Below are 14,217 nucleotides of genomic sequence, written 5' to 3' on the forward strand. Positions count from 1 at the left end.
GCAATTCTAAGCCAAAAAAGCAATGCTGGAGGCATCACAATACCTGACTTCATATTACATTACAAATATATAGTAACGAGCCGCATGGTACTGGCATAAAAACAGACACACGACCAATGGTACAGAACAGAAGACACGGAAACAAACGGCACAGATAAAAGACATCTGATCCCTGACAAAAAAGACAGCCTTTTCAAAAATGGTGCTGGGAAAACTAGTTACCCATATGTAGGAGAATGAAAGTAGACTTTTCTCTTTTTTAAAACCATGGTTTAACTGTAGCTGTTTGTAAGACATAGTTTATATCTCTCACCCTGCACAAAAATTAACTTGAAATGGACTAAAGACCTAGGAATTGGAGCAGATGCAACTCCTAGAAGGAAATGTAGGGTCAACACTCCAACATATAGACACAGGCATATAGCCTTCCTCAATAGGATCCCTAAGCTCAGGAAATAATACCAAATATAACAAATGGGATGGCATCAAACAAGAAGCTTCTGCACAGCAAAGAAAACAATTTACACATGAAGACAGAACCCACAGGATGGGAGAAAATCTTTGCTAGCTACTCTTCTGACAGCAAAATATAGAGAATATACAAAGAACTCAAACTTAACACCAAAAAAACCTAATCAATAAACAGGCAAATAAACCAGACAGACACTTCTGAAAAGAAGTAAAAGGGCCAACAAATAATGAAGACTTGTTTAATATCTTTAGTAATTAGGGAAACGCAGATCAAAACACTGAAATTTCAGTTGAGTAATAGAGTAAACAAGTAATAATAAATGCTGAAGAGGATGTGGAGAAAAAGGAACATGATCACACTGTTGGTAGAACTGTAAATTTGTACAGCATGGAGGCTCCTCAAAAGACTAGGCCTGAAACCACCCACGAGACCCCGCTACACCATTCCTCAGGATTTATCCTTGAATAATTAAAGTTATACTACAGCGACACACGCACACCCATGTTTAGAGCAGCACGATTCACAATAGCCAAACTATGGAACCTAATGTGTCCACCAGTGGATAAAAAGAAAATGTGGTAGATATACACAATGGAATTTTATTCAGCCATGAAGAAAAATAAAATTATATCATTTCTTTTTCTTTTTGAGAGAGAGAATTTTTTAATGTTTATTTATTTTTTTAGTTTTCGGCGGACACATCTTTGTTTGTATGTGGTGCTGAGGATCGAACCCGGGCATGCCAGGCGAGCGCGCTACCGCTTGAGCCACATCCCCAGCCCATCAGTGCCTGAGCACTGAGGAATTATTTATTTTGTTCTCGAGTTTCAATGATAACCAGGATTTGGGGGATTGTTTTTTGTTTTTCTGGTGTCAACTGTTCTGGATTGACTTTTCCAGTGGGTCCCTATAGGATCTCCATTCAAAGCATCCTGTCCTTTCTGTCTGCAATTCACTTCTTCCTTCACTTGGGGAAAATTCCTTACTCATCTCCCAATACAACCATGACGCCCCTGATCATGTTTTGGTGAACAGTGCACCCCACACATGATGTTGGTCCATGAGATTGCCACAGATCTGGAAAGTCCCTGTCTCCTAGAGATGCCTGGGTTATCCAGCTACTCACATTTGTGGGCATGCTGGCGTAAACAAACCTGCTTAGATGTGCACACATAAAATTACCCGTGTGCTATGCACAGTACATACTGTCATTTGTGAGCCGTAGCTGCACAAAAGGCAGATCTCCAGAATTTGGGAATAAGGTTTAATGTACTTTTTCTGTTTTCGTTTTTGAGATGCTGGGGATTGAACCCTGTGCCCTGCACATGCTAGACAGACACTTTACCAATGAACCACGTCCCCAGCCCCAGCCCTACCACTGTGTTATAACCATAGTCAGTACAGGAACCCTCTGTACAGGATTTATAGCTTTGGAGCAATAAGCTGTACCCTATGACCTATGTGAGCAGGAAGCTATACCATCTAGGTTTTGTTGTTTAGTTTTTTTGTTTTTGTTTTAACACTAGGGATTGAACCTAGGCAAGCCTCTCCTCCTGAACTACAGCCCTAGCTCTTTTATTTTATTTTGGGGCTGGTCATAAACCTACAATCCTCCTGCCTCAGCTTCCCAAGGTGCTGAGATTACAGGTGTGGGCCCTGCGCCTGGCCCCCAGAGTCTGTGGAAGTATGCTTGATGTTGCTAAGGCAACTGCCTAAAGACATTTCTCAGAAAGTGTTCCTGTTGTCAAGCAAAGCAGGACTGTCCTTTTTCCTTACATTTATTGAGCTTGTTACTGCACAGATGCTCATCACATCCATTTGGATTATCTTCACACTTCATCATTATTATCTTTCATCCAATTGCTCCAGTATCTTTGTTTTCTTCCACCCATTTATGATGAATAGGCCAAGCCTTTCCTTGATATATTTGGAAACATTCATAAGGTTCCATTTCTGATTCTTTTCTTTTTTGTAATTTTTCTTTTTCCTGTTTCTGATTTACTTGGTAGTTCTAATATGGCATGGTTTTTGACTAAAATTTCTTTTTTTTCTTCCCTTCAAGACAGGATCTGGCTAAGTTGCTGAGGTTGGCCTTGAACTTGAGATCCTCCTGCCTCAGCCTCCCAAGTCTCTGGGATTACAGGTGTGCACCATGCACCAGGCTTCAATTTGTTTCCTTAACTTTTCATTCTTGGTTACAGTTATGTGGTTGGATCACCTCTGTGAGCACTTGGTTTACTCAAATAATTTAAGTTTTTATAAAACATGAAGCACTATTTAGGTAATGGGTAATGTTTGAGTAATGTTTCCTCATGGCCTGAATTTCTCTTTTCTCATTGGACTCCTATGCTCCTTTCTTTTTACCCTTTTACTATAATGTGTATTCAACTGTTCATCTCATCATAGGCAGGTTTACACCTTAATTTGCTAGGTGCATTTCCCCTGAGACCTTCCAACCAGAAGGCCTTTTCTCTCCACCCCCAAGCTAACCTGAGAAGCTGGGCACTGCAGTCTAGAGTTTCAGCAGCCCGAGGACCCTGGGGTAGAGGAAAGATGGCGGGAATAGGGGCAGTGGAATCTGTTAGAGGTCTCTTTTCTTTAGGGTCCTGTACCTCATTCTTCTGTCTGAACAGAGGTGATCCTGTCCCCACAGGATGCCCTCAGGCATCAGTCTTGGGGCAGAAATTACAGGGAAGCACTTTCAGCATCTGCTCTCTCCTCCCTGGAGAAGGAAGCTGGCCTCCTGTGGCTGGAGGCCATGGTGTGATTAATGCTCTCCTGGAGGTCTGAGCTTTTCTTCCTGAATAAGAAGGTGAAGCTGTGAGGAGAGTCCTTGCCTTCCTGGTGGCCTTCCCCTGCTTCCCTCTGGAAGGCACCATCTCTGGAATAGACAAGAGCCAACGCTGAAGATGGAAGCAAAGCAGAGCGGAAAGGAAGGGCTGCTCCGCGAGGCCATTCCTGAGGGGCTCTTCCTGCTGGATGCCTACCTGTGGACTGACTGTCAGGGCCCACCAGTGTTTGCTGGCTGCAGAAACTGGAAAATGACAACTGGCAGTTTTCCCACTTGTGATAAAGTCCTGAGGTAGGAGGAGAGGACTTCTGCACTCACAAATCTCCCCTGGACCTTCCCCCAAGCTGCCTCCTTGCCTTGGCAGTCTAAGGTTTTCCTACTGGATTGAGCTTGAAGATGGGCAGAATTAAAGCAAAAACTTCCAGAATTTTTCTATCCATCTTCCTTGCCACTCACCACTGGAAACACAAGATCAAACAGTCAAACCACAATTGTGTTTCTCCTCTTGCTTACCAACATTAAAGTTTACAAAGTGAAGTTGATTAGCTTTGCTGGTTTTCTGCTTCCAAAAATATATACTTTCGGTACTGAGATGGAACTCAGGCATCCTTTAACCTTGCTTGGGTTAAAACTTTATAAACCTTTTTGTTCTTTATTTTGAGACAGGTCTTGCTAAACTGCCAAGATTATCTCAAACTAGCAATCCTCCTGTCTCAGGATCCAGAGCAGATGGGATTACAGGCGTACGACACTGTGCCCTACTGGAGATATATTTTTTTAAATATTTATTTCTTAGTTGTAGTTGGACATAATATCTTTATTTGATTCATTTATTTATTTTTCTGTGGTGCTGAGGATTGAACCCAGGGCTGCACACGTACTGCTGAGCCACAACCCCAGCCTGAGATTTATTTTTATAGTTAAAAAAAAGTGTTCATATCATTAGGTGTTGAAGGGGGAGAGATTCTGAGATCCAGCTTGAATCAGTCCTATTTGTGCAGAAGTCCCCCGAGCCCAGACTAAAATTATAATAGCTTATGATCAATATTTTTTCCAAATAATATATGACAAGCTAAAAAGAGCTTTCCTTTCTAACCATTCACGCCTGAGAATTCAATTTGGATGATGAGCCCAGTGGTCTGTGCACAGCCTCTGCTGCGGAAACCACTGGTGAGCTACAGCTGTCTACAGCTGTCTACTTATCTACGCCCACCCCCGTCCCATTTCCAAAAGCAAACTGAGCCTCATCCTGCAAATAACCAGGGGGAAATCAGCACTGTTCCCATAGTGACTGCTCAGTGTATTTGCTTTCTTTACAGGCTGGAAATCTGTGAGGCTTGGAAATGATAAATCAGACATCTAAAGGTGACCGCCCAAGGCGACTACTTCTATTGAAGAACTCACACTATTATTTTTAGCATTCCTTAAGAAAGTAACGCTCTGTGTGGTGTCCATTAATCTTGAAGCTACATGACATAACTGAATTCACACTGACTGTGTCCACCATCCCCACACAGTAGATGCTCCACTGATTTGGTGATCAGGCTTTTGGCAACCACAACTGTGTAACAAAGGTATGGAACCAGCAGTGGCTGAAACCAGGTGCAGAAGAGGAGGCAGAGAATCCACCCCTCATGACGCAAAAGAGGACCCAGGGCCCTGGGTAAAACCAGATACTCATCCAGCTCCACATACCCACCCATGCCTGGGTCCCTCCCTTCACACTCTGTGACGCCCACCTACTCTGCACGGAGAGAGGCACTCACGGCAGCGTTCTAAGGAGCAGAGACAGCTACAGAGCAAAGAAGGCGCAGCTTGCCCTGCTGGAGCACAGTCAGTGACATCAAGGATGGGCCTCTGACGATACAGGACCAAAGAAGGGGAGGACAGACAGAAATGCCCACAGGTGAAGGTTGGCAGCCAGGAGTGCAGGGTGAGCAGAGAAGCAGGCACAGGGGTGGAGTCAGCAGGAAAGCTGGGGTACATCGATGGCAAGGCTAAGGGCTCAGAGAGAGCAGAAGGAAGCCACTCAATTTCGCCATTACTAAGTGATGACTTTAGTCAGAGCCATTTCTGGAGTGCACTGGTGGCTAAGAGCAGGCAGCAGGGGATGGGAAATGGGAGGTGAAAAATAAAGGCAAAAACCAGATTCCTCTCTTAAAGAAAAGAGTATAAAATGGTAAGTGTGAACAGTGTGGCAAGATTTAGAACTGCTGTTAAGGAAAGGAGGATTTCCTGTCCTCTATAAGATTCTAGAGGCAGCTGCTGTAGGATGGGCTGCAGGCAACAGGGACTGGTGACAGTCTGAGTGGAGAAAGGAGGCATACAACACTGACCAAGAGGATGAGCAAACTGTGGTACACCATCCAGCAGAACACGATCCCGCCCTGGGAAGGAAGGGAGCACCCACTCCTAAACAAAGTAGGGACTGACACATGCTTCAATCTGGATAAATGCAAAACATGCTCCGTGAGGGAATCCAGTCACGAAGGGCCACACAGCATGTGCTCCTATTTCTGTGAAATGTCCAGAAGAGGCCAGTCCTCAGAAACAAAAAACTGGCTGCCAGAGGCCAGGGAAGCAGAATGAGAAGGGCCTGCCTCATGGTACAGGGTCTTCTTGGGGTGATGAAAATGTGTTGGAACTAGATAGAGGTGGTGGTCACACAACACTAGAAATGCTCAATTAAACGCCACTGAACTATACACCGTAAAACGATTAAAAGCAACTTTTACGTGTATTTTATCACACACACACACACACACACGCATGCACATAAGCACACATGTACACATACACACAAACCAACCTGAGGTGACAAGAAACATGGGCAGCAAACAATCAGGGCAACCTTAATTCAAGCTTCATCACTTTGGAGTCATCAAGAGGGGCTAAGTTATGCCTACTGTTAGGCTGCTGAAGAAAATAATTTCATACAGTTCGATCTAATATATTCTCTCTTAAAAGACAACGCACTCTGTGCAACACTAAAAGACTGCTGTCACTGTTGATACCAGATATATCAAACACTTCTGCTGCTCATAATCCTATCTGATCCTGGCTATTGCCCTTCTCTCCACCTAAAATGAAAAAGCCAACTTGGAAAGGAGACCTAATTTTAGTTGGAGCCAGGAACAGTGGTGCATGCCTGAAATCCTAGCAACTTGGGAGGCCAAGGCAAGAGGATCACAAGTTCAAGGACAGCCTTGGCAATTTAATGAGACTGTGTCTCAAAATAAAATATAAAAAAGGCTTTGGAAGGGCTGGGGCTGTAGCTCAGTGGCAGAGCGCTTGCCTAGCATGGGTGAGGCACTGGGTCTGATCCTTAACACCACATACAAAAAAATAAGCAAATAAAATTAAGGCATGCTGTCCATTTATAACTACAAAAAATTCTTTTTTAAAAAAAGGGCTATGGATGTGGCTTAATGGTTAAGTGCCCCTGGGCTCAATCCCTGGTACAAAAAACAAAACAAAAAACACCCCCTCACAAAAGAAGGTCTGGGGATACATCTCTGTGGGTAGAGAGTCCTGGGGTTCAATACCCAGTACTTCCCCGCCACCCCACCAAAAAAGTTTTAGCTGGAGAGAACTGTCTGATAGAGAAAGCAGGCCACACAGAATGCACACAGGTAGATTGTTTCTGGCTTAGCCAGCTCCTTTCCAGAGGACAATGGATAAGCAGTTGATTCCCCTCCAATTGCAAAAGTACCCGCTTCACGCAGCTCCTCGGCAGTCAGGTCACATGAGGTTTCTAATGCAGAACAACAATGGCTACTATCACTCTCCAACTTTTTGTTTCTTTACTTGTTTTTTGGCATGATACTAGGAATTGAACTCTGGGCTCTGCAGATGCTGGGCATGTAATCCTAGCTACTCAGGCAGGAGGATTGCAAGTTCAAGGACAGCCTGGTCAACTCAGCAAGATCCTGTCTCAAAACAAAATAAAAACTGCTTTGGATGTAGCTCAGTGGTACAGTGCTTGCCTAGCACACATGAGGCTCTGGCTTCAATCCTCAGCAACACACACACACACACACACACACACACATTTTGAAAGTATAATAGAGCCTAATGAATTAATTTTTTATAAACTAAGGGTGCTTCTAAGTTATTTTAAGTGAATGAGTCTCACTTGGAAAGTCAAAGGTCATGTTTTCTCTTCTATGTGGAGGTTAGAGAGAAAATAGGGGGAAAAGGGCAAGGTAACTCTTGAAAATAGAAAGGATACCAAATGAATAGAGGAAGGGGACCAGGAGAGGAAAAGGGGAGGTACTGGGGAATGAACTTGACTAAATTACATTATGTGCACATATGAGTATGTAACAATGGATCTCACTAGGGTCTCCTGAGCTCCTTCTAGCACTAAGCAAGAGACAAGCAATCTGTCAGTCCAGTTAAGCTCAAAACATAAGAGGATGATTTCTGTTCTGATTTATAGAATCTATTCTTTCTAACAAGATATTAAATGAAATGAGAAAAAAAAAAAAGGAGAAGGGAACAGACTCAGCACTTGACTGAAATCCTTCTCTTCCAAGTCTTGGTGGACACACTGGTATTTAAATGTCAAATGTTTTAGATGTTCTAGCTAGTGCCAGGAAAAAAAAGAACCTCTGCTGGTCAAAGGGCTGCTATTTTTCATGAACTCCAATTTCTCACTCGCTGATCAAAAGACATGCACTGACTCTACATAGTCAACACACTTTGATTCTTTTCCAGATCCAAATCAGAAGATGACAAGTATCTCTTGACACTACTTGCTGAATAATATTGAGCAAATGCTTATGTTCCCTGTGGTTCCATTTCCTCTTTCATGAACAGGATAACATTAGTGCCCCCATGCAGAATTGTGGTAATGACTGAGATGATAGCTGTCATCTATTTGTGCCTGCCACACAGTAAGAGCCTGTAAAGCTACTATCACCAGCACGAGCATCACCATCTTGGGCTCTGGAGAGACATGGCACTTCTTTCATGAAATAAGAAAACTGTGGAATGCTATAATGAAGACTTTAAAGGACTTAGTACTGGAAGGAGCTCAGGAGACCCCGTGACTCCTTTAAAGTCTGAAATCGACTTTCCTAAAAATGCTTTCACCACAAACTGCACTGTATCAATGAGCACTCAATACAATGACCCCAAACTCCTCCATCCCAAGTGAAAATTAACGTTTGCAAGACACAATGGGGAAAAATTTCTTTTTCCCTTTGTATTATCAAAGTAAGAATGAATGACTATACAAAAAAAGTCTCCTAAAAAATTTAAAGCTCCTGCTCTGACAGCAGAAGTGACTTAACAATTCAACACTCTGATTCAACTGTTAGCAAGGAATACAAAGCAGAATACAGCGTCCTTTTTTTTTCTTAATACTTTTAATTGTAGATAAACACAATACCCTGGTGCTGAGGATCAAACCCAGTGTCTCCCACATACCATGAACCACAATCTCTGCCCAGAATACAGCATCCTTTATAATCAATTTTATTCCCATGGCTAATCAACTTCTGTCAGGAACCTCTGTAATTTAAATATAGAAGCAAATGGCTATATAGATCCAATATATATATATATATATATATATATATATATATCTCCATCCAACTATATATATATATATGTATATCAAATGCACACTAGTGCACATATATTCAATTTCATTAGGAAATGCTTGAACAATTCTTGAAAAGCAGAGTTCTATTTAAAATCAACTGTCAACTCTCCCACAAAAATCCATATATCTTTTTTTTTTTAAAGAGAGAGAGAGAGAGAGAGAGGAGAGAAAATTTTTCAATATTTATTTTTTTAGTTCTCGGTGGACACAACATCTTTATTTTTTATGTGGTGCTGAGGATCGAACCCAGCGCCCCGTGCATGCCAGGCGAGCGTGCTACCGCTTGAGCCACATCCCCAGCCCCGGACACAATATCTTTATTCATTTATTTTTTATTGTGGTGCTAAGGATCGAACCCAGTGCCTCACACATGTGAGGCAGGCCCTCTACCACTGAACTATAGCCCCAGCCCCAAAATCCATATTCTTAAAGTCTGCTTCCTTAAAACCAATTCTGATGAAAAAAAATCTTGAGAAAAATAATTTTGAAATCCAAGCAATGGTAAGAAGATATTGTCCCCTTCCATTTAAATGCTTTGCTACAATCACCTAATAAGGACCTTTTTTTCCTACTTGCTTGCGAGATCAAGTGTCTTGTGTTCTTTTATTTTATTTTTGTTAGTGGATCTGTCAGTTCACTTCTGACCTGAATTTTACACAGCACACTTGAAAGCAAGGAGACACACAGCACAGGTAGCCGGAAATCCCACTTGAAATGGGCGCGACCACACTGAGGAGACCTGAGCAGCCTCCAGGAGCACTGCAACAGCAGTAGATGTCAGCACAGCAGATCCAGAAACCCCACCAAAGGTCTACTGACCTTTTGATGACTTGTGACTTCGTCCCTGCTTCTCCCCAGCTCCTCGGCAAGTTTGACGTTCTCTTCTTGCAGTGCCGAAAGCTGCTGGGACTTCTGAGCTGCCGCCTGCTTTAGGGTTTCTCTGCAAGGACAGTGAGTGCAGGGTTACCATAGAAACAAGACAGGCAAGGAAACTGTGGGAGACAACCAGCTTCATAAGCACTGAGGAAAATAGACCTGGGTCACGTGCCCCATAAGCTCTATAATAACAGGAGACAGTGTTATCTACACACAGGAGGGGCCTCATGGCTTTAACCTCTAAAAGGAGGGCAGCTGTCCACAATTTACTGTTTTTTAAAACCTAATAAACACTATAGCCATTCTCCCACCAATCACACTTACTCCACATGAAAGGGAATTTTGCAATGAAATAAATGAGAAGGTCAGTATAGTCCTCCCATCTTTAGGAATATGTCCATTAATGTTAATAAAGTGGTTTAATTTGCTGCCAAGGCTTTCTGTTCTACCTGCACAGATCTATAATCTGTTTTTCTCTGTTAGTCATAAAAATCTAATGGTTCCATTTGCCAGTAACTGTCAGAGTCAAGTACTGATGTGAATCTGAACAGACTTTTAGGACGCCTAGAAATGAAATGCCTAAGGAAATGGCTTCCCAATTAAGCATTAGGTATTTTATTTCATGGTACTCTTTTCATTAATGCTAATAATTTTTTTAAAAGCAAATTAAAATATAATATAGCCTGCTAACCCATACCACAAGTATTTTTACCTAGGCAGGTATTTACAGGGAAGGTATGTTTAGTAAATATCTTCTCACTATTAAAATTAAACCAAAATACACATTCTAAATTATTATCCTCAACACATGGATATTTAAAATGTTTTACTTGATTGCTGGGTATTAATTTTGTGCCATGGAAGGTTTTGATGCAATTGTGAATTTTAAATAAGCCTGTGCTGGTGAATCTCCACTCAAAGGCTGTCATATGTGGCTGAATTCTGAATCCAGTCATCTGGGCATGAATCCATCTGCTGATGCATGAACACATCTATTTTTAACTTCATTGTCTAATGGGTGGCAGTGCTTGGCATCTTCAATCTCTGGGTTTTTAATTCTCCACCTACCTATAATATGCATACTGTGAGGACTTCATGAAGATTTGGGGGAAATCAATCTACACAAAAATTCTCTTAGAACACTAAATTAGACCTAGAGATATTTAGCAAATGAAGAAAAAGTGAGAAGGAATTTTAGTTTCAGGTAATTAGTGACTCAAAAGCTAGAAGGCATGATTTTAATTATGGATCTATCTATTGCTGTATCATTCACTCACACAGACATATATAAACATGCCCACACTACACACTGCAGTTGAAGTTCATCTGGCCAAAGTCCAAAAATCCTTGATAAATCGGAAGATTTTACTTCTGATTAAATCATAAGTCAAACATTGCACTTCTCAGGTGGTTACTACCTTCAAGAGGCCTTCTGGTCTCAGCATTTGTGTGCCTGTCACATCACAGTGATATCTGTGCTGCTCCTCTCTTTCTTCCCTCTTAAAAATCCCCCCTGCTTTTTTTTGGGGGGGCGGGTACTGGAAATTGAACCTAAGGCCTTGCACATGTTAGATAAGTGCTCTACCACTGAGCCACAGCTCCAGCTTTTTTCATTTTATTTTGAGACAGAATCTCAGTAAGTTGCCCAGGTGGGCCTCTAACTTGTGATCCCCCTGCCCCAGTTTCCTGAGTAGCTGGGATTACAGGCATGCACCACTGTGCCTAGTGATTTTATCTTTTAAAATTTTTTAAACTCTTGGTTTATATTAAGAGGCTACAGTAAGGAAAATTAAAACAAGGAGTCAAAGAAGTAATCTAAAATACTTGAAGTCAAAATATCCTCAAGTATTGATCTATGAAAATGGAACTTACACTTTTATAATTTAAAAAATGCTTTCATGTACATTTTCTCATTTAACCCTCAACGCACAGGAAGGATAATATATACTTATATTTTAAGATTATAAAACTAAAACTGAGAGAAGATTTGCTCTAAATCATGTCATTAAGTCATAGAACCAAAAGAATTGGAAGCAATTCAAATAAAAGGACACCATTTAGTTCGTCTCTAGTAAAGACATAAATTTCATAGAAGGAACTCCCACATCCCTAACTGTGGAGATACTCAGGCAGGATTCCGAAAACACCCATGAAAACATTTCTAACAATTTTTAAAGAAGCTACTTTTCTGTGGGACAAGATGTCTTGAAACAGAAAGGATTCTACATCTTTACAACCGAGAGGCAGGCATCCAGGGGAGGTGGCGCTCGCCTGTAATCCCAGCAGGCCGAGGCAGGAGGACCTCAATTTCAAAGCCAGTTTCAGCAACTTAGTGAGATCCTGTCTCAAAATAAAAAGGTTGAGGATATGGCTCAGTGGTTAAGCGCCCCTGGGTTCAGTCCCCAGTAACACCAAAAAAACAAAAACACCCAAGAAACAAAATAAACATTGTTAATATTGACTTGTAAACTTTTTTCTCATGAATCCATCATAAATCTATTCATGCTAAATAAATCCTAATTTATTACTAAATAAAAATTATATTGCTTATAGCATTTTTTCTAAGATACAAAGTTACATATCAGTGAGAGACCATTTTATTAACATATTCCCTAGCTAAAATTAAGGGTTTTCCTAAAATCAGTCTAGTAAGTAGCACAGTGGAGAAAATCATTCAATTACCAGTGCTGGTTTCCCATAGGCCAATGTCCTATAGGAGAGTTTCCTGGGAGAACTCCCATCTATACTGGAATCCCCACCTTTTTTCCTTTTGAGACAGGGTCTGGCTGGGGGCCCAGGCTGGTCTCAAAGTTCCTATTCTTCTGCCTCAGTCTCTGAGTCACTGGGATTACAGGTGCATACCCCACAACCAGCTGGCAACCCTTTTTCTCTAGGGAGCTCAGTCCTATCGGGTGAAGAAAGATGCCAGGACAGCTTTGGAAGACATGTCCAACCTCAGGGAAACGGGCAGCTGCTCATTCTCCAGCTTTGAGCACCGAGGAATGCAACTAAGGGGCACAAAACCACCACGCTGCTTTGAGAAGTGCTGCTCACATTACATGGTCTTTTGATAGCAGATGGTCTTGAAGTGTGGCCCAGTCTAGGACAGGGAACAATGAGTACTGGGACAGGGTTTGAGCAGACTCCCTGGGCCTCCCTCCTGAAGCATCTATGGAAAATTGCAATCTGGCCCCAGAAGCACAATCAGATTAGGGTTCACAGGGTGCACAAAAGATGGAGTTTCCTCAAGCTTGGTGGGACAGCCTGGGCTCAGTCTGCACTGGGACCTTCTTCTTCCTCAGGGAGCAGCAATAGGGAGGACAGGCTCCGGTTACTGTGATAACAGCTAGAGCCAAAGTCTTTTACCCCCAATCCTTTGCTTCCACAGGCACGAAGCAAGATTGTCATTAGCAGAACAATACAAAAGGGGCAAAAAGACAAACACAATTTTGCTTTCTTCCTTTTTGAACATAGAGAGGGAACTCAGGGCCTCTTGCATGCTAGGGAAGTGCTCTACCACTGAGCCATACCCAGCCCCAAAATTTATATCTTAATGGGAGAAACCAACCCCACATTGATTGGGGTAGGTAGGTGATATGACAGGGCTTAGGACTCTGACCATTGAAGGGTAATCTCACTGAAAGACTAGACCAACGTAATAACCACTACAATATTTCTAAATACTATTGCAGGAATGTTATCTAAATTCCAAGAGCTCTCTTGGGTAGATCCACTCTGGCCCTGCCCCCTCCATTACCTAGTGTGGCCCAGAGAGCTCAGGAGTGGGACTATGGCAGTGGGAGGTTGGTGAGGGAATCTTCTGCAGCTCACATCCTCCCTCACTAGCTGCCTGTGTGACACAAATGAACTAAAGTCAACTCAGTGTTCCAAAACGCTCAAGGTTAACATAACTACTTGTGTCACAAGGGAAAATCCTAGACTAAATAATCCCATCTTCTTTGAATCCAATTAAATTGCCATACTGTAATGAAGGCTTTTTTCCTGTCACAGTGTCCAATAGTCTATTTGTGTTACTTGGCTTTGGCAATTTAAGACTCCCCCAATGGCCATAATCATAATTATAAACATGTAATAAACTGTGTGGATGGAATTGGTGGGAACTGCTGAAACACAAGGTAAAAGAACACTGTCAACCCTGAGGCTGAAGAGGGGAATCAGTCACCAACAGCTTGAGGTGCATGATCCTGAGGTGAGGAGAATGGATCAAACTATTCCTTGGAGAATCTGAAGAATTCCTAGAAGAACTAGACATGCACTAATTTAATCCAAGCCTCATGAACAAAGAGTATTGAGGAATGGATCTGTTTGTTTTATTAGAACTGGAAATAAGTGATATAAACCCTTAAAGGGCAGGACTCACATCTAATTTATCTGTGTGTCCTTCCTAGCTTTTTGTACCTAGCATGAAGGACACACACACTCACATATTCACCAGATTAACTTTTA

General features: G+C 42.0%; 1 protein-coding gene across 4 annotated transcripts in view; it reads right to left on the bottom strand.

The window, feature by feature from the left end:
• Positions 1-14,217, bottom strand: part of Clip1 (CAP-Gly domain containing linker protein 1) — a 114,903-nt gene that overhangs the window by 16,611 nt on the left and 84,075 nt on the right. For all 4 annotated transcript variants that reach the window (XM_076847629.2, XM_076847349.2, XM_076847535.2 and 1 more), the window contains one exon: positions 9,694-9,814. In XM_076847629.2, coding sequence (XP_076703744.1) covers positions 9,694-9,814 — 121 coding nt within the window. The remainder of the gene's footprint in view (positions 1-9,693; positions 9,815-14,217) is intronic.

The sequence above is a fragment of the Callospermophilus lateralis genome, chromosome 1, assembly GCF_048772815.1.
Source record: "Callospermophilus lateralis isolate mCalLat2 chromosome 1, mCalLat2.hap1, whole genome shotgun sequence".
In the NCBI taxonomy this organism is placed as follows: domain Eukaryota; kingdom Metazoa; phylum Chordata; class Mammalia; order Rodentia; family Sciuridae; genus Callospermophilus; species Callospermophilus lateralis.